The sequence below is a fragment of the Cucurbita pepo genome, chromosome LG03 (genome assembly GCF_002806865.2).
Source record: "Cucurbita pepo subsp. pepo cultivar mu-cu-16 chromosome LG03, ASM280686v2, whole genome shotgun sequence".
Classification (NCBI taxonomy): Eukaryota; Viridiplantae; Streptophyta; class Magnoliopsida; order Cucurbitales; family Cucurbitaceae; genus Cucurbita; species Cucurbita pepo.
Window position 1 is genome coordinate 7348381 of NC_036640.1, and position 23086 is coordinate 7371466.

General features: G+C 37.6%; 1 protein-coding gene and 1 non-coding gene across 2 annotated transcripts; both read right to left on the minus strand.

Annotated features, from left to right (window-relative positions):
- Window positions 1-358: 358 nt before the first annotated feature.
- Window positions 359-440, minus strand: TRNAS-GCU. The gene has a single exon. It is a non-coding gene; the product is annotated as a tRNA-Ser (tRNA).
- Window positions 441-20042: 19602 nt separating this feature from the next.
- Window positions 20043-22423, minus strand: LOC111791022 (14-3-3-like protein). The gene is made up of 4 exons (XM_023672196.1): window positions 21302-22423; window positions 21054-21176; window positions 20800-20916; window positions 20043-20380 (listed from the first exon to the last, which is right to left on the minus strand). The coding sequence occupies exons 1-4, from the start codon at window positions 21770-21772 to the stop codon at window positions 20318-20320; spliced, it is 774 nt and encodes a 257-aa protein (XP_023527964.1). The 5' UTR covers window positions 21773-22423; the 3' UTR covers window positions 20043-20317.
- Window positions 22424-23086: the final 663 nt, after the last annotated feature.

Here is a 23086-nt window from a genome sequence, read left to right on the forward strand (position 1 = left end):
TCAGCAACAGGTTTGGTACCGCGTTTCATCAGCTGCATGTCATCCTTGAATCTCGCTTTGGAATGATGGTTGAACATACTTTTCAATGCGAGCCAAACGTCACATGCAGTGGAGATACCAACGACGACAACAATGGCTTCCTCGGTGAGAGAGGAGACAGAGAAGACGTTGATGGACTACTTTCCACGCCAAATATTTGGTGTTGAGGAGGTTACTTGTTCAAAGTAAGGTGGTAGAACAATCCATCAACATAGTCCAGCATTCATTTATATGGCAAGAAATGTATCTTATTGTCGCCCGTAGAGGAGAACAAATTATTCCTTGTAATAGTGTGGAAACTTGCCAAAAAAGAAATTTTCGTCGCCTGAGAGATTTGAACTCTCGCGGGGAAACCCCATGTACTTAGCAGGCACACGCCTTAACCACTCGGCCAAAACAACCATTTTGTTGTATGATTGAGTCTTGAAGAGACTCTCAAGGAGAGGGAGAACTTGGTCACATATTTTTTTTGAAGGTAGGGGCATACTCAGCAACAGGTTTGGTACCGCGTTTCATCAGCTGCATGTCATTCTTGAGTCTTAGTTCACGAGCTTTTGAATGATGGTTGAACATACTTTTCAATGCTAGACATACATCACATGCAATGGAGATACCAACGATGATAGCAATGGCTTCCTTGGTGAGAGAGGAGAGTAGTTGTGTTGAGTAGGAGTGTTGAGTAGGTTTCTTGTTCAAAGCAAGGTGGTAGAACCATCGTCGCCTGAAAGATTCAAACTCTTGTGGGGAAACCCCATGTACTTAGCAGGCACACGCCTTAACCACTCGGCCAAAGCAACCATTTTGTTTTATGAATAAGTCTCGAAGAGACTTTCAAGGAGAGGGAGAACTTCGTCACATATTTTTTTTGAAGGTAGGGGCATACTCAGCAACAGGTTTGGTACCGCGTTTCATCAGCTGCATGTCATTCTTGAGTCTTAGTTCACGAGCTTTTGAATGATGGTTGAACATACTTTTCAATGCTAGACATACATCACATGCAATGGAGATACCAACGATGATAGCAATGGCTTCCTTGGTGAGAGAGGAGAGTAGTTGTGTTGAGTAGGAGTGTTGAGTAGGTTTCTTGTTCAAAGCAAGGTGGTAGAACCATCGTCGCCTGAAAGATTCAAACTCTTGTGGGGAAACCCCATGTACTTAGCAGGCACACGCCTTAACCACTCGGCCAAAGCAACCATTTTGTTTTATGAATAAGTCTCGAAGAGACTTTCAAGGAGAGGGAGAACTTCGTCACATATTTTTTTTGAAGGTAGGGGCATACTCAGCAACAGGTTTGGTACCGCGTTTCATCAGCTGTATGTCATCCTTGAGTCTCAGTTCACGAGCTTTTGAATGATGGTTGAACATAGTTTCCAATGCGAGACAAACGTCACATGCAGTGGAGATACCAACAACGACAACAATGGCTTCCTCATTGAGAGAGGAGAGTAGGAGAAAGAGATGTCGTTGATCGATTGCTTTCCACGCCAAATATTTGGTGTTGAGTTTTGATGAGGTTTCTTGTTCAAAGCAAGGTGGTGGAACCATTGTTCCATCAACATATCTAGTGCCTAATACTTGGTGTTGAGTGTTTACGAGGTTTGTTGTTCAAAGCAAGGTGGTAGAATCATTGTGCCATCAACATAGTCCAGCATGTCATTTATACCGCACAAAATGTATCTTATTGTCGCTATAGAGTAGAACAAAGGATTCCATGTAATAGTGTGGAAACTTGCCAAAAAAGAAATTTTCGTCACCTGAGAGATTTGAACTCTCACGAGGAAACCACATGTACTTAGCAAGCACACGCCTTAACCACTCAACCAAAGCAACTTTTATATTATATGAATGAGTCTCGAATAGACTCTTAAGGAGAGGGANCCATTTTGTTTTATGAATAAGTCTCGAAGAGACTTTCAAGGAGAGGGAGAACTTCGTCACATATTTTTTTTGAAGGTAGGGGCATACTCAGCAACAGGTTTGGTACCGCGTTTCATCAGCTGTATGTCATCCTTGAGTCTCAGTTCACGAGCTTTTGAATGATGGTTGAACATAGTTTCCAATGCGAGACAAACGTCACATGCAGTGGAGATACCAACAACGACAACAATGGCTTCCTCATTGAGAGAGGAGAGTAGGAGAAAGAGATGTCGTTGATCGATTGCTTTCCACGCCAAATATTTGGTGTTGAGTTTTGATGAGGTTTCTTGTTCAAAGCAAGGTGGTGGAACCATTGTTCCATCAACATATCTAGTGCCTAATACTTGGTGTTGAGTGTTTACGAGGTTTGTTGTTCAAAGCAAGGTGGTAGAATCATTGTGCCATCAACATAGTCCAGCATGTCATTTATACCGCACAAAATGTATCTTATTGTCGCTATAGAGTAGAACAAAGGATTCCATGTAATAGTGTGGAAACTTGCCAAAAAAGAAATTTTCGTCACCTGAGAGATTTGAACTCTCACGAGGAAACCACATGTACTTAGCAAGCACACGCCTTAACCACTCAACCAAAGCAACTTTTATATTATATGAATGAGTCTCGAATAGACTCTTAAGGAGAGGGAGGAGTTGGTCACATATTTTTTTGAAGGTAGGGGCATACTCAGCAACAGGTTTGGTACCGCGTTTCATCAGCTGCATGTCATCCTTGAGTCTCAGTTCGCGAGCTTTGGAATGATGGTTGAACATAGTTTCCAATGCGAGCTAAACGTCACATGCAATAGAGTTACCAACAACGACAACAATGGCTTCTTCGGTGAGAGAGGAGAGCAGGAAACAGAGGGAGAGCAGGAAACAGAGAAACCGTTGATCGACTGCTTTCCAGGCCAAATATTTGGGGTTGAGTGTTGAGGAGGTTTCTTGTTCTAAGCAAGTTGGTAGAATCATTGTTCCATCAACAAGACCAACATATCGAAAACTTGCCAAAAAATAAATTTTCATCACCTGAGAGATTTGAACTCTCACAGGGAAACCCCAGGTACTTAGCAAGCACACACCTTAACCACTCAACCAAAGCAACTTTTTTATTATATGAATGAGTCTCGAATAGACTCTTAAGGAGAGGGAGGAGTTGGTCACATATTTTTTTGAAGGTAGGGGCATACTCAGCAACAGGTTTGGTACAACGTTTCATCAGCTGCATGTCATACTTGAGTCTAAGTTCACGAGCTTTTGGATGATGGTTGAACATAGTTTCCAATGTAAGCCAAACGTCACATGCAGTGGAGATACTAACAACGACAACAATGGCTTCCTCGTTGAGAGAGGAGAGCAGGAGAAAGAGAAGCCATTGATCGGCTACTTTTCACGCCAAATATTTTGTGTTGAGTATGGAGGAGGTTTCTTGTTCAAAGCAAGGTGGTAGAATGATTATACAATCAACATAGCCCAACATATCTTGTGCCTAATATTTGGTGTTGAGTGTTTAGGAGGTTTCTTGTTCAAAGCCCAAGGTGGTAGAACCATTGTTTCATCAACATAGCCGAGCATGTCTTGTGATTTTTTTTCCTTTTGTAAATAACTTGGAATTTTTGAAACTCGTGTTGTATGTCTTTTAAACCATGCAAAATTTAGCTAATTGTCGCCGTTCAATTTCTTGAAACCTCAAATATTGGGAAGTGACAGATATAGCCCAACATGTCTTGTGCCTTTTTTCCCGTTGGTAAATAACTTGAAATTTTTGAAACTCGTGTTGTCTGTCATTTATACCGCACAAAACGTATCTTATTGTCGCCGATCGGAAATCGCAAATCCCATGACAGATATAGCCTAACATTTTATGTGCCTTTTTTCCCGTTTGTAAATAACTTGGAAGGTAAGGCAACGGGCAAAAAAGAAATTTTCGTCACTTGAGAGATTAGAACTCTCACAAGGAAACCCCATGTACTTTGCAAGCACATGCCTTACCACTCGACCAAAGCAACTTTTTTGTTCTATGAATTAGTCTAGAAGACACTCCCAATGAGAGGTTGAAGTTGGTCACATATTTTTTTGAAGGTACGGGCATACTCAGCAACAGGTTTGGTGCCGCGTTTCATCAGCTGCATGTCATCCTTGAGTCTCAGTTCACGGGCTTTTGAATGATGGTTGAACATAGTTTCCAATGCGAGCCAAACGTCACATGCAGTGGAGAGACCAACGACGACAACAATGACTTCCTCAGTGAGAGAGGAGATAAGGAGATAGAGAAGTCATTGATCGATTGCTTTCTACGCCAAATATTTGGTGTTGAATGTTACGCTTTGGTAAGGCAACGGCAAAAAAGAAATTTTCATCATCTGAGAGATTCAAACTCTGAGGGGGGGGAAACCCATGTACTTAGCATGCACATGCCTTAACCACATGGCCAATGCAACTTTTTTGTTATATGAATGAGTCTCGAAGATACTCTCAAGGAGAGGGAGAAGTTGGTCACATACTTTTTTGAAGGTATGGGCATACTCAGCAACCAGTTTGGTGCCGTGTTTTATTAGCTGCAAGTCATCCTTGAGTCTCAGTTCACGAGCTTTTGAATGATGGTTGAACATCGTTTCCTATGTGAGCCAAACGTCACATGCAGTGGAGATACCAACAACGACAACAATGGCTTCCTCGGTGAGAGAGGAAAGCATGAGACAGAGAAGCTGTTGATCGATTGCTTTTCACGCCAAATATTTGGTGTTAAGTGTTGAGGAGGTTTCTTGTTCAAAGCAAGGTGGTAGAACCATTGTTCCATCAACATAGCCCAGCATGTCTTGTGCCTTTTTTTCCGTCGGTAAATAACTTCGAATTTTTGAAACTCATGTTGTATGTCTTTTAATCCACGTAAAATTTATCCTATTGTTGCCGTCCAATTTCTTGAAACCTCAAAAATTGGGAAGTGACAGATATAGCCTAGCATGTCTTGTGCCTTTTTTCCCCTTTGTCAATAACTAGAAATTTTTGAAACTCGTGTTGTATGTCTTTTATACCGCGCAAAATTTATTTAATTGTCGTTGTCTGAAGGGAAGTGACTTATCTCATATCGGTTAGAGAGGAGAACAAAGCATTCCTTATAACAGTGTTGAAACCACTTCCGTGAGTCAACGGGCCAAAAAGAAAAAAGTGGAGAATATCTTTTACGAGTGGTCTTGTGCTATTACAAAAAGAAAAAAGTAACCTTTACCCATTTGTGAGGTAATGGGTCAAAGTGGAGAATATCTTTTAGCAGTGGTCTTGTGCTGTTACAAAAATAAAAAAGAAACTTCTACGCGTTCGTGGGGCAACGGGCCAAAGCGGACAATATCTTTTAGTATTGGTCTTGGCCTGTTACAAAAATAAAGAAGAACTTTTCGTTGCCTGAGAGATCCGCACTCTCGCGGGGATACCCCATGTACTTAGTAGGCATACGCCTTAACCACTCGACCAAAGCGACTTTTTTGTTGTATGAATGAGTCTCGAAGAGACTCTCAAGGAGAGGGAGAAGTTACTTTTTCCAAAGAAGATAATTGAAGGAATAAAGTTTGATGTTGATCATATGGATTAGAGTATTGAAAGAAAGAAGATGGGCAGAGTACTCGGAAGCCATAGAGAAGTTTTTAAAAGATCAGGGTTGCTCAACCGAAAGGGCTTTAATACCATGAGAATATTTGCTAAAATCACCACACCTAAATGGTGGTGAAAGTTCTCTATTTGTAATCATGTACCGAATCAAATAAATTACAAAGGATATGGAAAGAGCAATAAATGGAAAGAGTAATAAATTGATACAAGATATTTGCATATATAAAGGTTTAAATATGATACATATGTTAAACAATAATTCAAGGCTAAATATCCTGAACCGATATTAACTTGAATGAGTTTAGAAAAATTGTTGTAATTGAAGGCAAATATCTAGACATTTGCCTGTAATAAAGTAAAATATGATACTTAAACCATAATGAAAGGCTAAATATCATACAAGATATTTGCATATAATAAAGGTTTAAATATGATACATATGACAATAATTCAAGGCTAAATATTCTGAACAGTTATTAACTTGAATAAGTTTAGAAAAATTGTTGATAGTTTGTTTTAGAGAATGGTTATTCCTTTCTCTGCTATAAATACTCATAAAATGTATGCTCTATTCACGTCAATAAGAAAATTAAAAAGAATAAGTGATTAAGGTTCTTTTATTCAAAAGATCTCTCCCCTCAATTTGTTCTTATTTGCCTCTTTTATTTATTTCGTTATATTTCGATCGTGAACGATAAGGAGTAGAAAGGAGGAGAGTGGAGTACTTCAGTACCCGTTACTAACAAAGAGTAACTATGCAGCATGGTCGATAAAGATGCATGTTAACTTACAGGCACAAGGCGTGTGAAAATCCATCGAGCATGGTGACGTTGAGGAGCGTAAAGAGAGGATGGCTCTTGTCGCCATCTACCAAGCAGACATGAGCAGTCACGTCCTTCTCATGTTGGTAGAATAGGACTTGGCAAAGGCAATGTGGGAGACGCTGCAAACAATGCATGTGGGGTGTGGAACGTGTGAAGGAAGCAAAGTAATAGACCTTGAAGAGTGAGTTTGAGCTATCCTCATGAAGAACGGTGAGTCAATAGACGATTTTTTCATGAAGTTGACGAAGATCGTCAGCGACATCTGTTTATTAGGCAACATCGTGGAGGAGATCTCTATTGTTAAGAAGTTTCTTTGAGTTGTTTTCCCAAGATTCATGTAGATTGTTACCTCCATTGACCAGTTTGACGACCTCAAGAACATATTGGTTGAGGAGGTCGTTGGTCGTCTTAAAGTCCATGAGGAGAGACTTCATGACTACAAAGACAAAAAGGAGGAGAAATACCTCTTACTCACACATGAGGAATGGCTCGGACGAACAAAAAAGCATGATGTAACTGAGTCTTCTTTTTCAGGTATGAGGGGACGTGACAACCATAACAAGGAAAACAGAGGTCGTGGACGTGGTGGTAGAGGAGGTCGTGACAATACCTCACAAATTCATGACAATGTCAACCCCTAGAAGGACAAGAGTATGATCAAGTGTTACTCTTGTGGAAAATACAGGTATTATGAGGCAGAGTGTCGCAATAAACACAGCGATGAGGAGACAAACCTCATGTTCATTGATGATGAAGAGCTCGTATTGATGTTGGCCGAGAAAATGCCCAACTTGTTGATGCTCAATGAAGAGAAGATCATGGCAAACCCCTTCACATATGGAGAAGACCAAGTGGAGATCAACCTGTGGTACCTAAAGAATGGAGCGACCAACCACATGACTGGAGATCAAGAAAATTTCAAGGAGCTTGATGATAAGTTTATTGAAAACATGAAGGTTTGCAACAAATAAATTTTACCGATCCAAGACAAAGGATCAATCTTGTTCCAGTGTAAGAACGACGATCAATGTCTATTGACTGGTGTATTACATCCCGAGTTTGATGAGCAATATTATTAGCCTTGATCAAATGACAGAAGAAGGTAGCAAAGTGGAGATAGTCGACCTATTCCTCAAGATATATAACATAAACGGAGCCCTATTGATGAAGGTAAAATGATCGCAAAACCGCATGTATAAGATACTATTGAAAGACCATCAACATCTTCCAAAAGTATCGATTGGCGTTGGCAGAAAGAAAGTGAAAAAGAAACCACTGGGCCAGGAGAAAAAGGAACCGAAGATATATCCAAGAAGAAACTAAAGGTTGCTTCAATCATCGAAGTGTTCAATGTGTTTCACAAGACTTGTCATCTCAACCAAAGAAACCTAGAAATAGGCCTAAAAAGAAGGTTGAAAAAGAGTAAGTTACAATAAGTTTCTACATATAAGCATGATAAGGATCAGAATCTTCCAAATGTTCCAACTGGACCTATTACATGATCCAGCCAAGAAGATTCAACAAGCATTCATTCTTGATTTACAAAATTGGATAGACTCAGTTCAACAATTATTTCTGTTTTACAAGCTGATTTGATTGAGGAAGGACCATTTGGAGCTTCAAAAGTGAATATTTACACGGTTGAAGTAGTGAATGAAGTTGCTATCAATTGCATTTGATTGATAAGTTGTCAGAAAATTGTATTTATTATTTTTAATTTCATAATTCTGGTAACGGGAAAGGGTGAAAGTTATTGGTCAAATTGACTCCTCTTTGTAAATTTAAGGGGATGGCGATTAAATTATGATCCTGGGATTAAATTATGGCACTAACTTTTTTTAGTGAGCATCTCAAGGATTGAAAGTTTATTTTGTGGGATACTATAAATACCCACAGATTATCATGTAAAAGTCAGATTTTGATGAATAAAATTGAGATCTCAAATTGAGATTTATACCCTTGAGCATCATCTTTGTCATTTCTATGTTTCATGTCATTCTTGTAGTAGATTACATCCGAGCCATTCAATTAGGCCTTGATCAAGTTCGATTGTGGAGTGACTCAATTTAGAACAACGTTCCAAAATTTTGTTTCTAGATCTTTGATCTTAGGAGATAATCTAATTCTAGAATTATCTCTTGATTCATCCAAATTTTGTATAATGAGGTGTTAATTTCTTTTATTCCAGGGTTCTTGCTTCATCAAAAGCTTGAATGGTTGGGTTGAGGAGTAGGATTGTGTTATCAAATCCCGATGATAAATTTTCTGCACATAAGAGAGGAGTGGAAGAAATTGCATGTTACTGAATTAAAATTTCAGTCAGAGTTGACTAGGGACAAAACAAAGATGAAACTGGAGAACAATGTGCGAACATTCTCACCAAGATCGTAGTAAAGGTTAAATTTGTAGACATACCGGAGTTGATTGAAGTGAAGAATCTCGAGTAAAGTCAAGCTTATAAAATAGAATGTGAGTTAATAAGTCTAACTAATCATAAAAAGTTAAAGTTATTAACTTTGAGCAATTTTAGGATAATTGTTAGTAGTTATGAACTTGAATAATTTTAGAAAAGTAAGTCGTTTTGTTGAAGAGAATGGTTAGTAGTTCTAATTTGTGGAGAAAGTTAATTTTGTTAGTGCTTTCTCCCTAAAAATATTCATCAATGTATGTTCTATTCACATAAACATAGAGAATTGGAGAATTGGAAAGCAAAGTGCTTTATAAAAAAAATCTCTACCTCAAATGGTAGATTTTTACTTTTATTTGTTTCGGTATATTTTGACATGGATCATATCCAACATGATCGTGGGCCATATACTTCGATTTCAAATACTCAACATGCCCTTTCCTTACCTTAAGAGCCTATTCAAGAATAGAAAAGAAGCCTAAGAAAAAAGAATAAAAAAGAAGCCAAAGAAAAGGAAAATGAACAGATATCGTAAAATATACAAGCTAACTCAAAACTATAAGCTCGTACACAATTAAACAAGTAATAGTCAAGAACATTTTTCTGCACATATTTTATACTTACGGATACGACTTTCATATTGTTCATGTACTGTTATAAGCGTTGTTGATCTGTTGAAAGCTAAAACCAATCATTTGCGGAGGAAATCATCACATCTTCTTCGAGTTTTTGTCATTCTCATCCAAGAGCACTTTGCATTTAACCATAGAAAACCTATGGCCATGGAAGCAACCACAAAACACCTGAAAAGATACTGCTCAACACAGCTGCTTATGATCTTTTCTACCTATATGTATATAAGACTTTGAAGCATCCCGCCATCATGAGAAGCAGTTGAGATCGTTGGGTTCTTATTTTGGAAGGCTTCAAGGTGGTGGGAATAAGAAAAATATAGACTGTGAAGAAGATAAAGGTGCTTGATACAGGTCAATTCAAAGCAAAGAAAGAGCTCGAGTTACTTGGCACTTATTTTGAAAAAGTTGATAAAGGAAACTCTTTGATCCACATTATATGTTTTTATTCTATGTTTCATGACTTAGTCATCCTAAATCTAAACGTCAATCACAAAAACTATTTAAAAGATTATAATATAAGATTGATACCTAATTTAGCAATTATAGAGCAATTCTAGGAGAATGGTGGTTAGTTACCAAATTATGGAAGAGATTTGTGAGTAGTCTTCTCACTCGAAGAGAAAGTTTAAATTTGTTAGTGTCTTTCTCTGCTATAATACTTCATGTACAACAACCATAAAAAGAATTGAAAAAAATAGTGCTAAGGTACTTTTGTTCAAAAAAACTCTCTCCTATGAGTTGTTATTTCCGCTGCATTTATTTGTCTTGACATATTTTGATGGTGGGTCATATTCAACAATTGGTATCAGAGCTAAGATACTGAACCAAATTTCATCACCATGTAAATTTTTCGAAGGAGATATGAAGATGATAAAGAGTGAAAAAGAGGGAAGTGTAATGCTTCAGTACTTGTTACACACGAAAATTAACTATACAATATGGTTGATAAAGATGTGTGTTAACTTATAGGCACAAGGCGTGTGAGACGCAATCGATCAGTGATGACGTTGAGAAGCATAAGGAGAGGATGACTCTTACCGCCATCTACCAAGTAGTCCCGAAGGACGTCCTTATCATGTTGGCAGAGAAGGACTCGACAAAGGCAGCGTGGGAGACGCTGCAAACAATGCATGTGAGTGTGGAATGTGTCAAGGAAGAAAATGTCCATACCTTGAAGAGTGACTTTGAGGCTATCTACATGAAAGACAGTGATTCAATAGACGACTTTTCCATGAAGTTGACGACGATCGTTAGCGGCATCCATTCGTTAGGCGACAAGGTAGAGGAGATCTCCCTCGTTAAGAAGTTCCTTCGAGCTGTCCCCCTGAGATTCATGCAAATTGTTACCTCTATTGAGCAGTTTGGGGACCTTAATAACATGTCGATTGAGGAAGTCGTTGGTCGTCTCAAAATCCATAAGGAGAGACTTCATGGCTACGACGATAGAGAAGAGGAGAAACATCTCTTGCTATCACATGAGGAGTGGCTCGAACGGACAAAAAGGGAAGATGCAACTAATTCTTCCTTTTTCAGGTACGTATGGACATGACGACTACAATAAGAAAAGTAAAAGTCGTGGGCATGGCAGCAGTCATGGTTGCAGACATGGTGGCAGAGGAGGTCGTGACAATACCTCACAAATCCATGATAATGTCAATTCTTGGAAGGACAAAAGTATGATTATGTGTTACTCTTGTGGAAAATATGAGCACTATGCAGTAGAGTGTTGTAAGAAGAAGTGTGATGAGGAGGCGAACCTCACATTCACACATGATCAAGAGCCCACACTGATGTTGGCCGAGAAGATGTCTTACCTATTGATGCTCAACGAAGAGAAAGTTATGGTGAACCTTATCACAAAAGGAGAAAACCAAGTGGAGACCAACATGTGGTTCCTAGACAACGGAGCAAGCAACCATATGACCGGAGATTGAAAACATGAAGTTTGACGATGGATCAATGGTACCAATCCAAGGCATAAGATCCATCTTGTTTCAGTGCATGAACGACGACCAACGTCTACTAACCAAGATATATTATATCCCAAGTTTGAAAAGTAATATTAGCATCTTTAGTCAGATGACGAAAGAAGGCAACAAAGTAGAGTTAGCTGGCTTGTTCTTCAAGATGTTCAACGGAAATGAGCCTTGTTGATGAAGGTAAAACGATTGCATAACCGCCTATACAAGATACTACTGGAGACAAACCAATCTCTATTGACGACACTCGCAGACCAACTTGGCTAGGGCATGCAAGACTTGGGCACCTAACTTTTAGCATTCGAAATGATGGGAGAGAAGAAGATGGTTGTCAGAATACCCAAAATCATACACCCGAACTAACTATGTGAAAGTTGCTTAGTCTCCAAACAAGCAAGACTGTTGTTCCCCAGCTCAAACCAGATTTTTTGCTAAGCAACCACTGCAATTGGTTCATGCAGATTTATGTGGTCTGGTCACTCCATCATCAATTGCTGGTAACAAGTATTTTCTCTTACTTGTTTAACTATTACAGTCATTGGATGCGGGTGTATAAGCTTAGAGAAAAATAACAAGTATTATGTACGTTCAAGAAGCTAAAAAGACTCGTTGAAAACAGGTCTGATCACAAGCTAAAATCCTTATGCATTGACCGAGGTGGCAAGTTTTATCCCAGAACTTCTCAAAGTTTTGCGAGGAGGAAGGTATCAAGGGTCAACTCACCGCACTATACACTCCACAACAAAATAGTGTGATGGAGCAAAGAATCTCAAAGTTTTGCGAGGAGGAAGGTATCAAGGGTCAACTCACCGCACTATACACTCCACAACAAAATAGTGTGATGGAGCAAAGAAACCGCACCATATTGAACACTGCAAGAAGGTTACTCAAAAGCATGCAAGTCCCGACGATTTTCTAAGGTGAGACAATTCGACATGCAATTTATCTTCTAAACTATTTACCAATAAAGGCACTGGACACTCGTACCCCTATTGTAACGACCCAAAATTTTCTACTTAATTTAAGGTCGCTACTTTATACATACCATAAACATTGAATGCGGAAGACTTCATTTAAATTCCATAAAACATAACCTTTAACTTAAAAACACAGTCATGGACTTACGTGTTTTGAAAACATCTTTAAAACGACACAACAAAAGACCCGAAATAAAATAAATAAGCGTTTAAGTTTAAAACATCCTATTCTATCCTAAATCTAAGAAAATAAATACCACTATCCTATGCATGTGCCATGATCTCGAGTTGCGATGCCGTCGTCAGCCGTACAGGAATGCCTTGCCTTAACCTGAAAAATGTAGTAGCACATGGCCTGAGTATTTAAAGAAATACTCAGTAAGTGACCCCACTATTGGGGTTAAATGCAACAATCACATGCAATGAAATGATGGGACCTATCTTTCATTTCGTTTCGTTTCCTTTCGTTTCGTTTCGTTTCGTTTTCCCTACGGTGTAATCCTAACAGGTAATCGTGGACGTGTACCATATACTCTACACGCAGCCCATACGTGCGAGTATGGGCTCACCAGCTAGTTCGCACACCGCTGGGCCACTGTCCCTAGCCGGTGGGCATGCTCTGGGGGCCCACCGGGACCCGTTAAAACTAAAACCGTCACGGCAGCGCTATGCAGGGCATAACGATCGTTGTCCTGCCATTTGGATGTACGCGTCCGTACCCTCGTGATGGGATAGGGGTATCCCCCCAAATGCATGATCACACAATATGCATGAGGTCCCACTAGTCCTACAGTCATCATTTAATGAACATAACCCCGTGTCACGTTTTCATGCTTACATGTCATTCTCATTCTCATTTCGTTACATATCATACATATTCCTAGCGGGGTTATGTATCATGCAATTTACCGTATTTCATGTCATACAATTCATTCAGTTACATTCCAATACTCATACAACAAGCCATAATCGTACAAGGGTCACACATCGTCACATGCATTCATATCACATCAACTAAGCAGCATAAATAACATACATTCACGTTCACATGATTTCGTACTTAAGCACAATAATCTAGCATACAATGTATCATATCATAACCAAGTCATAACGTAAACACTTCATAGTCATATCGTTCTCTAACTTACCATAGCCTTAACGTTCTTATACCTATCACAGACATATCATTACGTGACGTACCTTAGTCATATCGTCACAAGAACGTACCCTAACGCTATCGTTCTATCAATCTATCACAAACCTATCCCTTTCTACCCATAACCTAACCGTATTCTTTCATCAATCTCTCCTATCCATAGCACTCCGGTATGTAACCTAACTCTAACGTTTCATGAACGTATCTTACTCCTATCGTTACATTTCGTTTTGTGCATCCTTCTCGTACCCTATCTCAAACATATCCTTGAGCACATCGTACCATAATTATTATCATACAAACCACATATTATAACATAACATAACATATAGGAAGCATATCGATCCACAGACAATTCACACATATCAACATATATGACACGTGCAGAACCACAAGGCACGTGTCAACATCAAATATAACCCTGCCGATAGTAAGGTCACTTACCTAGTTAGCTTAAGTCGTTGTCACGAATATATCCTTAATGAAAGTTCGATTCCGTCGTTATCCTTGATGAAAGTCCATTGAACTCCAAGTCAACCTATGTGAGCCCATGACATCAGTTTCAAGTTTGAACTCTATAAAATTATTTCTCTAATTTATGTTGATCCATGTGTTATACTTCATGCGAACGTTAGGGTCTTTGCTTGAGTTAGGTGTTGAAATATTTATATATGTTTGTTATAGTATTATTTTCATACAAACCATTTAATACTCATCAAAATTTACCAGATATTCTATTTTCTCTGATGGTGTTTAATACCCTTTTAACATTTTTCAGATAATTTTCAATTATATTCACAGTCTTCCCTCTCTGACTATGTTTTCTTTCTTTTAATTATCTCTCTGTTTGAGAATGACTCTTAATATCATTAAATAAAATAAAAACTACTGACCTCTCCAAAATGCAATATCTCTTTTTACCAAAATATCTCTTTCTACCAAAACAAAACTGAATGTGAACGGTTTTTGTGCTTGTTTTTGCATGAGAGAAGAAATTCTAATTAGTTAAATCTGTTTAATCCTTTCTTTTTATTTTCTTTTTATTTTTGTTTGTTACTTTTCAATTAGGTTGGCAATTACTTCTCGCCAATTTAATCGATTCTATTTTGTTTCTGCTATTAATCATGACGTATCTTTCTAATTAAATTGCTAAATAAAACTAAATAATTGGATAGAAGAAAAGGAGATCTGAAATATAACTTACAGACAAATCTCAAATCTCTCTCCCCTCTCCCAAGTAAATCTTGATCATGTCTGTCAACCCATCTCCTATAAATTTGATGCTAAGGCATGTCTGTTTTCTCAAATCTGAGATTTTCCATTTCTGTTTCATTTGCGAGGATTGTGAGGTGTGTTGAAGAGAGATTATTGGGGAAGTGACTTACGGGAGAGAAAAGAAGGAATAATGGTTTTTTTTTTTATTATTATTTACTTATTTATTAATTTATTATTATTATTTTTTTTTATACATAATAATAATTTTTATTTGTTTATTTATTTATTTTTGGGCTGTTACACCTCTGATACATGGTTTGGTAAGGCGCCTTCCTTTGAGCACTTAAGAGTCTTAAGTTGTACAACACATGCTAAAATTGTCAAGGCATATATCAAAAAGCTTAATGACAAAAGCTTAATGACAAAAGATGGTATATTTTGGCGTGGATGATGGGACCAAGGTAAACATATTGTATGATCCTCAACAAGAGAAATTCATATGAGTAGAGATATCGTATTCAAAGAAGAGAAGAAGTGAGATTGGTGCAGCGTCAGCAATAACAAACAGACTGTTACAGAATTTACTATACTGGAAGAAGCGGGAGATGCGATAGACCTATAAAGTGCACTGATAGCGAGACCAACAAATCCACACATGTCATCACGGACTGAGGGTGGAAAAAATAAATTTCGTTCTCTTGCTAAAATTTATGCATATACATCTGAAGAAGAATTGGATCCTGAAGAGTTAGTGTTGCTCGCGGCCGAGGAGCCGACAACTACCATGAGACAATAACTAAGAAGACATGGCAGGAGACCATGCAAAAAGAACTTAAAGCCATTGAGAAGAACGAGACATGAGCACTCACTATCTTACTACCTAGACAACAATCCATCGGTTTAAAGTGAGTGTTTAAGTTGAAGAATAATAGGGAAGGAAATGTCATCAAGCATAAAACAAAACTTGTGGCAAAATAATGTGAAGGAATAAGGAGTTGATTTTGAAGAGGTTTTTGTGAATGTGGTTGAAGGGAATGAACTCTTCATCTATATAGCGGAAGCATTGGGAACCGTTATGATTTTATTAAAAATTAAAAAAGTTAACAAATACGAGAGTAAGAACTCTACCTTTGTAGAAATCCTAGCTTGTAAGATTTCTTGAAGTATTCCAATGTAAAAGTTCTTCACATTCCACAAGTTCTTTCTTGCTATGACTCGAACACAAATCTAAGGTTTGTGGGAGCCTTTTGAAAGAAAATGTCAAAGGGATTGGAGAGGAGAGTTTCAAGAGAATTCTCTAGAGAGTAGTTTCATTATCTAAGAGAGATTCATATGTTTTGGCTCAACTTGAAGATCCTAAGGGACTTAGGAGAATCTTTATCGTATAATATATTTAAATATCTAATATATTAGAAGATAATATCTTCTATAAATCATATTTAAATATTATAAGATATTTTATTATATATTTAATTAATTTAAATCTCATTCAAATTTTAAATATATTTTTATATAATGTATCAATATATATTATTTGTTTTAATATTTAATTTATCAAATGCAATGTATTTTTTTTTTCTTTTAATTATCTAATTATTAAATATTAATTTGAATCCTTCCAATTAAATATATTTTTATCTATTTATTTAATATATCTAATATATTAAATATCAATTTTAACATTCAAATTAAATCTATTTTATTCTTTATATTTAATATATATAATATATTAAATATTGATTTGAACACTTCAAATTAAATTGAACCTTTTAGCATTACTATGACTTAGACTTATGGACCTACAAATTATAACCTCCAATGATACAAAATTAATAATAAAAAAAATTGATTAATCAATTTTTATTTATTAACTATGTCACTCCACTATAGATCTAGAGTGTCACTGTAGACCTAGAGTTGCACTCTTATGTACGGTACAACAAGTTATGTCCATAGATATAATCATTACAAGGAGGTCAATCTTTCACGGGTTGTTCATAATTGTAGTTGGGTCAAAAGTACGTTTTACCCCTATAATTACAACTTTCATGTAAGGACAAAAAAAATGTGGTCGTCGAAAAAAGGGGCCGAGAATTTCGAAGACTTGCTAGAATTCTCACACCCTCATCCTATAGGTTTCCCTGACGCCAAGAATACTCCAACGACCTTCAGCCACGCCTCACAGAATCTACCTACAAAGAAAAATAACATGATATAGAAGAAAAATGAGGGAGAAGAAGAAAAGACTGTTGAGTTACCTCATGACAAGCACGACGACGACAATCACCTCGTCAAGACTCATTGCGTCGTATAGTGTAGATAACACGATGGAAGAGAGGACTGACAAGCCAAGAAACACCATGATGCACACGAGCTATTACTACAAAACAATATTGCAGCTTTATCAGCCAAGAGGATGAACTGATAGTTAGTTCCACTCTCTGTGTGCACATTTGAACCTTGGTAGGCATGCATTCAATGTTCATGATAGGTATAGAGTAGCGACCTTAGATTAAAATTTAGGGTCATTACATTTCACCTTAAGCACTACTGATTTTCCAATTATCAGGGTCGTTACATTTCACCTTAAGGACCACTGATTTTCCATTGAACAATTTGTTTATGATTAGTCCCTCTCTAGCCAATGAGAGGGTGGAGTCCCTTCTCATGATATTATGCTCCCAACTCCACGTTTGGTCAAGTCTCCAAAATGGTAGGCATAGACATATTGAATCGACTACAAAAGTCATTCTCACTCATGCAAATTAAAGGACAATCCCAAGCAGAAGTTCATAACTCACTAAGGATTAAGATCGAGTCGTATATGATCATCATGTGAAATATTAATCTTCTCAAATTAACGAATTTATAAAAAGAGATTAAATATTTTTTAGTCCAATCTTATACAAACTCATTATAAAGGATACTCCCACTTACATGTCTCTACATGAACGCTTTTGATCAAATCATTTGTAACGATTACAAAGTGGGTCGTATAAATAGTGCTATCAGGATAAGACACCCAACCTTATCCATATACTATGGGCTCTTTAGGTTATTACTTCAAGACGATTTTCTTGTATGTCAATCACATACTCTTCAAGATTACATTTATAACCTTTGATTTTCATACCATGGATAATATTAAATTTTAAATAAAATAATAAAAATTATTATTAAAATTAATTACGAAGCTTTAGGGCATAAATCTCAATAGTGGTAGATGGGACATTGCAAGGCTGATTCTTGCTCTCGCAACTCAACATGGGTGGGAGGTCCATCACTTGGACGTCAAGTCAATGTTCCTAAATGGTGACCTCCAAGAAGAAGTGTACGTCGCCCAACCTGAAGGTTTTATCATCAAACCGAAGGCTCTCTACGATTTACGGCATGCACCGAAGGCATGAAACATACATCTGGACAAGAGTTTAAAGAGTCTAAACTTCATGAAATGTTCGCATAAACAAGCAACGTAAACAAGAAACAATGGAACTAAAACACTCATAGTTGGCGTGTACATTGATGGCTTGATCGTCACTAATACAAGTGAGGAAGGCATCAAAGCAGTAAATGATGAAAGAATTTGAGACGACTAATCCCAAGTTACTCAAATACTACCTCGGTATTGAAGTAGACCAAAGGAAGTTTCATCATGATAAAGCAATCGGCCTATACTAAGAAGGTGTTGCAACAATTTAAATTGACAAGCGCAACCCGACCAAGTATCTCCTGGGAGCAAAGTTACAACTCGAAAAAGATGCTGAAGAAAGCTTGGTGAATTCCATTGAGTATAGGCACGTCATCGGAAGTTTGAGCTACTTGACTCATACTCGTCCGGATCTTTCATACGTTGTTGGAATGATGAGTAGGTACATGGAAAAGCGTACTATGATGCATCATCAAACGGTTATGCACATTCTCCACTACGTGAAGGAAACCACAAGCTACAAGCTAATGTATCAAAGATGGTGAGATCCCAAAGAACTAGTCGGTTTTACTGGTAGTGATTTAGGTGGAGACACTTACCATTGAAAAAGCACCGCCATCTCAATGAAAATTTAATCTCTTGGCAATCTCAGAAGCAATGAACTATGACACTATCTTCTTGTGAGGCTGAGTTCATGCTAGCAACTACGGCATCATGCTAAGCATTATGGCTGAGAAAGTTGTTGAGCAAAGTGACCGAAAGTGAACAAAAGTCAATAACTCTCAACGCTGATAACAAATCTACGATTGTTTTGATGAAGAATCCGATATTTCATGGATGCAGCAAACACATTAACACTCGCTTCCACTTCATCTGTGAGTGTGTCGAGAAGAGACAGATCGTTGTGGAGTTCCAATGCACCAGAGAGCAACGTGCGTATATTGTCACCAAAGTCCTACCAAAGGTTAAGTTTGCAGAGATGCGAGAGTTACTGGGAGTGAAGAATCTCGAACATAGTAAACTTAGAAATGTGGGAGTTACTGGAAGTGAGAATCTCGAATAAAGTAAGCTTGCCAATGTAAGCTTGGAAGTTACTAAAAGCAATTTTAGGAGACTGGTTAGAAATTGACAAATTGTGGAGGAAGGATTTATTTAGGAGATTTGTTGTAGTCCTTCCTCTGCTTATCTGATTTATCACAAGAGGACGTTTAGGAAATTTGTTAATATCTTCTCCACAAATATTATTATGCTCTATTCACAGCCACAAAAGAATTGGAAATCTAGCATTTAAGTTGCTTCATTTCAAAGTTCTCCCTTTGAGTCATATCCAACATAGACTTGATACTAAAACTATTAACATGAAATATAGAGAAACCATCTGGAAAGAGTTTAAACCTAGGACAAATTTAATCATGTCCTATATCCCAAAAGCTATTTCAATACCTTGCAATTTGTAGCCATTTCTGAACTTGATACCCAAAAGTCCTACAGATACAGACTTGCACAACCCTTCTGTGTTTGCTCTTGCCGAGCAACATTGGTCTTCACATCATTATTTCCCTTTTGAAGATCACGATAAAGATGAACGCTTATATGATGTGAGAAATTGAATGGTATGATTCACAGTTGCACACCAAAACTACTCAACTACAAAAACATGTTTTTCATCTCTTTCGCTACAAGGTTGAAACTTCTCATAAAATAATTTTCGCCATGTTAATGCACTTTTTTTAGTGTTTCAAATGCGCCATTCATCAATGGGCTTTTGACTAATATTTAAAAAGTACGAGCAAAGCACAGTTCCAAAATAAGATTAAAGAGAAATGAAGCAGCCCTCAATGAATATAGATACTGAAGAACACAGTGGATCAATGAGTTTATACCAAAAAGTTGATATTCCATGACATTCGAACACCAAACACCAATTTCTTCTCGTGAATAATAAAACCACATTACTTGTGTAGGAGTATTCAAAGGCCCTAAAAGTGCATCCAGATCTTGCACTCAAAAGCCAAAGCTATCAATCAAGAACATTTCATTCAGAACTACTAACAACAACAACAACAACACTAAAGAACAGGGGAACAATGAAAAGAGTACAGAGTACAACACCTATCAAGTATCAACTAACAACCCAAACTACTGTCCGCCCTCCCCTGATTCACGTTTCGATGCTTCCTTAATCTCATCGCCAGCTTCATCCTACAGAAGTTGTCACAAAATTAGATATGTAAGATCAGATCAGACCAGACACAGCAGGTTCCAGAACATGACAGGACATTGCTACGAACTTTCCCTATATGGTCATTTATGGCAATTGGCTAAGAGCCAGCTCATGTGTACCACCACCATCTTGCTCTAATAGAGCAATTTGGAAGTTTTTAGGTTTGTGGTTCATCTCATGGATCTGTTCTCTACTTTGGATCTAAAGACTATTACTATTAGAGGAGAAAAAGACAATAGAAGACTTCTACAGGTTTACAACTTGATTGTGCAAAGGTAAGATTGGTAGCAGTGCAAAACAGAAGTCGAACAGGAGTAGCAAGACGTTTCTTGAAAAAAAAAAATTGTGTAAGCAAAGCAATTCGTTGTTGAGGCACGAGCACAGACACATTACTTACCCCAATATCAGAAGTCCAAAGGGTCAAGTTGTCTCGGAGGAGTTGCATGATCAAGGTGCTATCCTTGTATGATTCTTCACCCAATGTGTCGAGCTCAGAAATTGCTTCGTCAAAAGCCTTTGCATAAAAGAGAATAAGCACGGCGTGAGCAAAATAATGTTATCATCAGCTAACCAAATTGAGTTATTAAAAGAAATCAATTTCTTTTAATAAAGCATTACCAAATTGAATGCAATTGAGCATTAGAGCATTACCTGCTTTGCCAAATTGCAAGCACGGTCTGGCGAATTAAGGATCTCATAATAAAACACTGAGAAGTTAAGAGCAAGACCGAGCCTAATTGGATGAGTAGGAGCCAATTCAGCAAGAGCAATATCCTGTATTTATGGTTGACAATCATCCAGAAAACAGAGACTAAGTGTTACCAAAAGCACCACCAAGTAATAGAAACAGTAATATATATGAACTGAGAGGAAGAAAGTCGAGGTGCGGGCAACTTGACCTGAGCAGACTTGTAGGCTAACAGTGTGCTCTCAGCTGCTTCTTTCCTTTCAGCTCCAGTCTTAAACTCAGCAAGGTACCTGTGGTAATCACCTTTCATTTTGAGATAAAACACCTTGGACTCAGCAGATGAGGCTGATGGGATGAGATGAGACTCAAGTAGGCTCAAAATCCCATCACAGATCTTGCTCAGTTCAGTCTCAATTTTGCTACGGTAATCCTTGATAATTGCGACATGGTCCTCATTTCCTCGACTCTCTTCCTTCTGCTCAATGGAAGAAATAATCCTCCATGAGGCCCTTCGAGCCCCAATGACATTCTTGTAAGCAACAGAGAGGAGATTCCTCTCCTCAACGGTCATCTCCTCGACATCCACTGTCTTTGCAACTTTCTCCATGAACTCAACCATTTCCTCATATCGTTCTGCCTGTTCGGCCAACTTGGCCATGTAAACATTTTCCTCCCGCGACATCCTCAATTTAACAAACTACTAATTCTCTACCCGACAAACACAAAGAAAAGTGGAAGAAAATCAGATCACATACATTGCAATTCAAGCTTTTACAGTTCCAGAATTAAGATCCAGCAACAATTTCGAATTCAATTGTTTCAGGTTTGAGCCACTCAAATGTGTTTTTCCATTTTTCTATCCATAGGATCGAATCATACATCAGTAGAACGAACATAACCAGAAATTGAGTGATAAATGAATACTTTAAATTCATCAATCTTCCATACAGCAATACAACTAGCATTTACCCACCCACTCATACCCAAGAGAATAGAATCAATCCAAGTCTCCAAATTAAATCACAAAGGAAAGAAGAGAATTCAGGTCCCATTTTTCGTATACTTTATAGGTAGGCTAAACAACAATTAAATTAAAAAACTAATCAAAAAAGGCAATATAAAAGCAAATCACGATCAATTAATCAAGGAATTCCAAAAACAGAAAAGGAAATAGAAAGGGAAAAAAAGCAAAAACTCTTTAAGTCACCCTCACGTTAACCCTAGATCTCAACATCCAGCAAGAAAAATCGGGAAAAGGAAAACCTCAAACCTATAAAACAAACAATCCGAATGGAACGGTGTAAAAGTAACGAAATCCCTAGACCTAATCGAACTTAACAAACACCTATATTTGAAGAGTTGTGTCTTATCACAAAATGAGAAAAGAAGAATTTATTTAAAAAGTCGGGTAAAAGATCAAACAAAAGATTCTCTTCCATAGCTNAGGGGGAGGGGTTTTAAAATGGAGGGTTGAAGAGTGTGGTCCAATAGGAGAAGGACACGTGTAGGTAACGGAGAAACCGGGCAAGGCGTTTTTGGACTTCTAACGGAAAGGGTTGCCATGTAAGCATTGACTGTCAACGATGTGAAGTGGCGTTGTACTTCATTGGGTCGCCGACTGGTCGTAAAAGATCGGGAGCTGTTTTTATATTAAACGCAGGTTGTTGTATTGTCTGGAGCCACGCGCTTTCGACGTGCCGTCCTTCCACAAGTATAACTCTTCTTTGAATTTTGGGAAAAAAAAAAAAAAAAAAAAAAATTATTTTGAAAGAACTTACCCTATTATTTAGATATGTTATAGTCTCTTCTCTTTTTCCTTTATAAAATTATCTTTCAAGCCCACCATTTTTATTATCGAAATTGCCACCATCCCATCCGATTTTTCAGCTCGAGTTGCGATTTAAAAACTTGAAAACATAAAAGACGAGATAAAATATAGTAAATTTTGTTTACAAATCTAAAATAGAGTTTAATATATTTAACTGAGTAAACAAAA

Bases quoted from the DNA above. Each gene is read 5' to 3' on its own strand.
- LOC111791022 (XM_023672196.1), bottom strand. From the start codon at position 21,772: ATGTCGCGGGAGGAAAATGTTTACATGGCCAAGTTGGCCGAACAGGCA. The intron at 21,177-21,301 runs GTCAAGTTGCCC...CCATAAATACAG, and splicing joins TAGCCTACAAGTCTGCTCAG to GATATTGCTCTTGCTGAATT. The intron at 20,917-21,053 runs GTAATGCTCTAA...TTTTATGCAAAG, and splicing joins CTTGCAATTTGGCAAAGCAG to GCTTTTGACGAAGCAATTTC.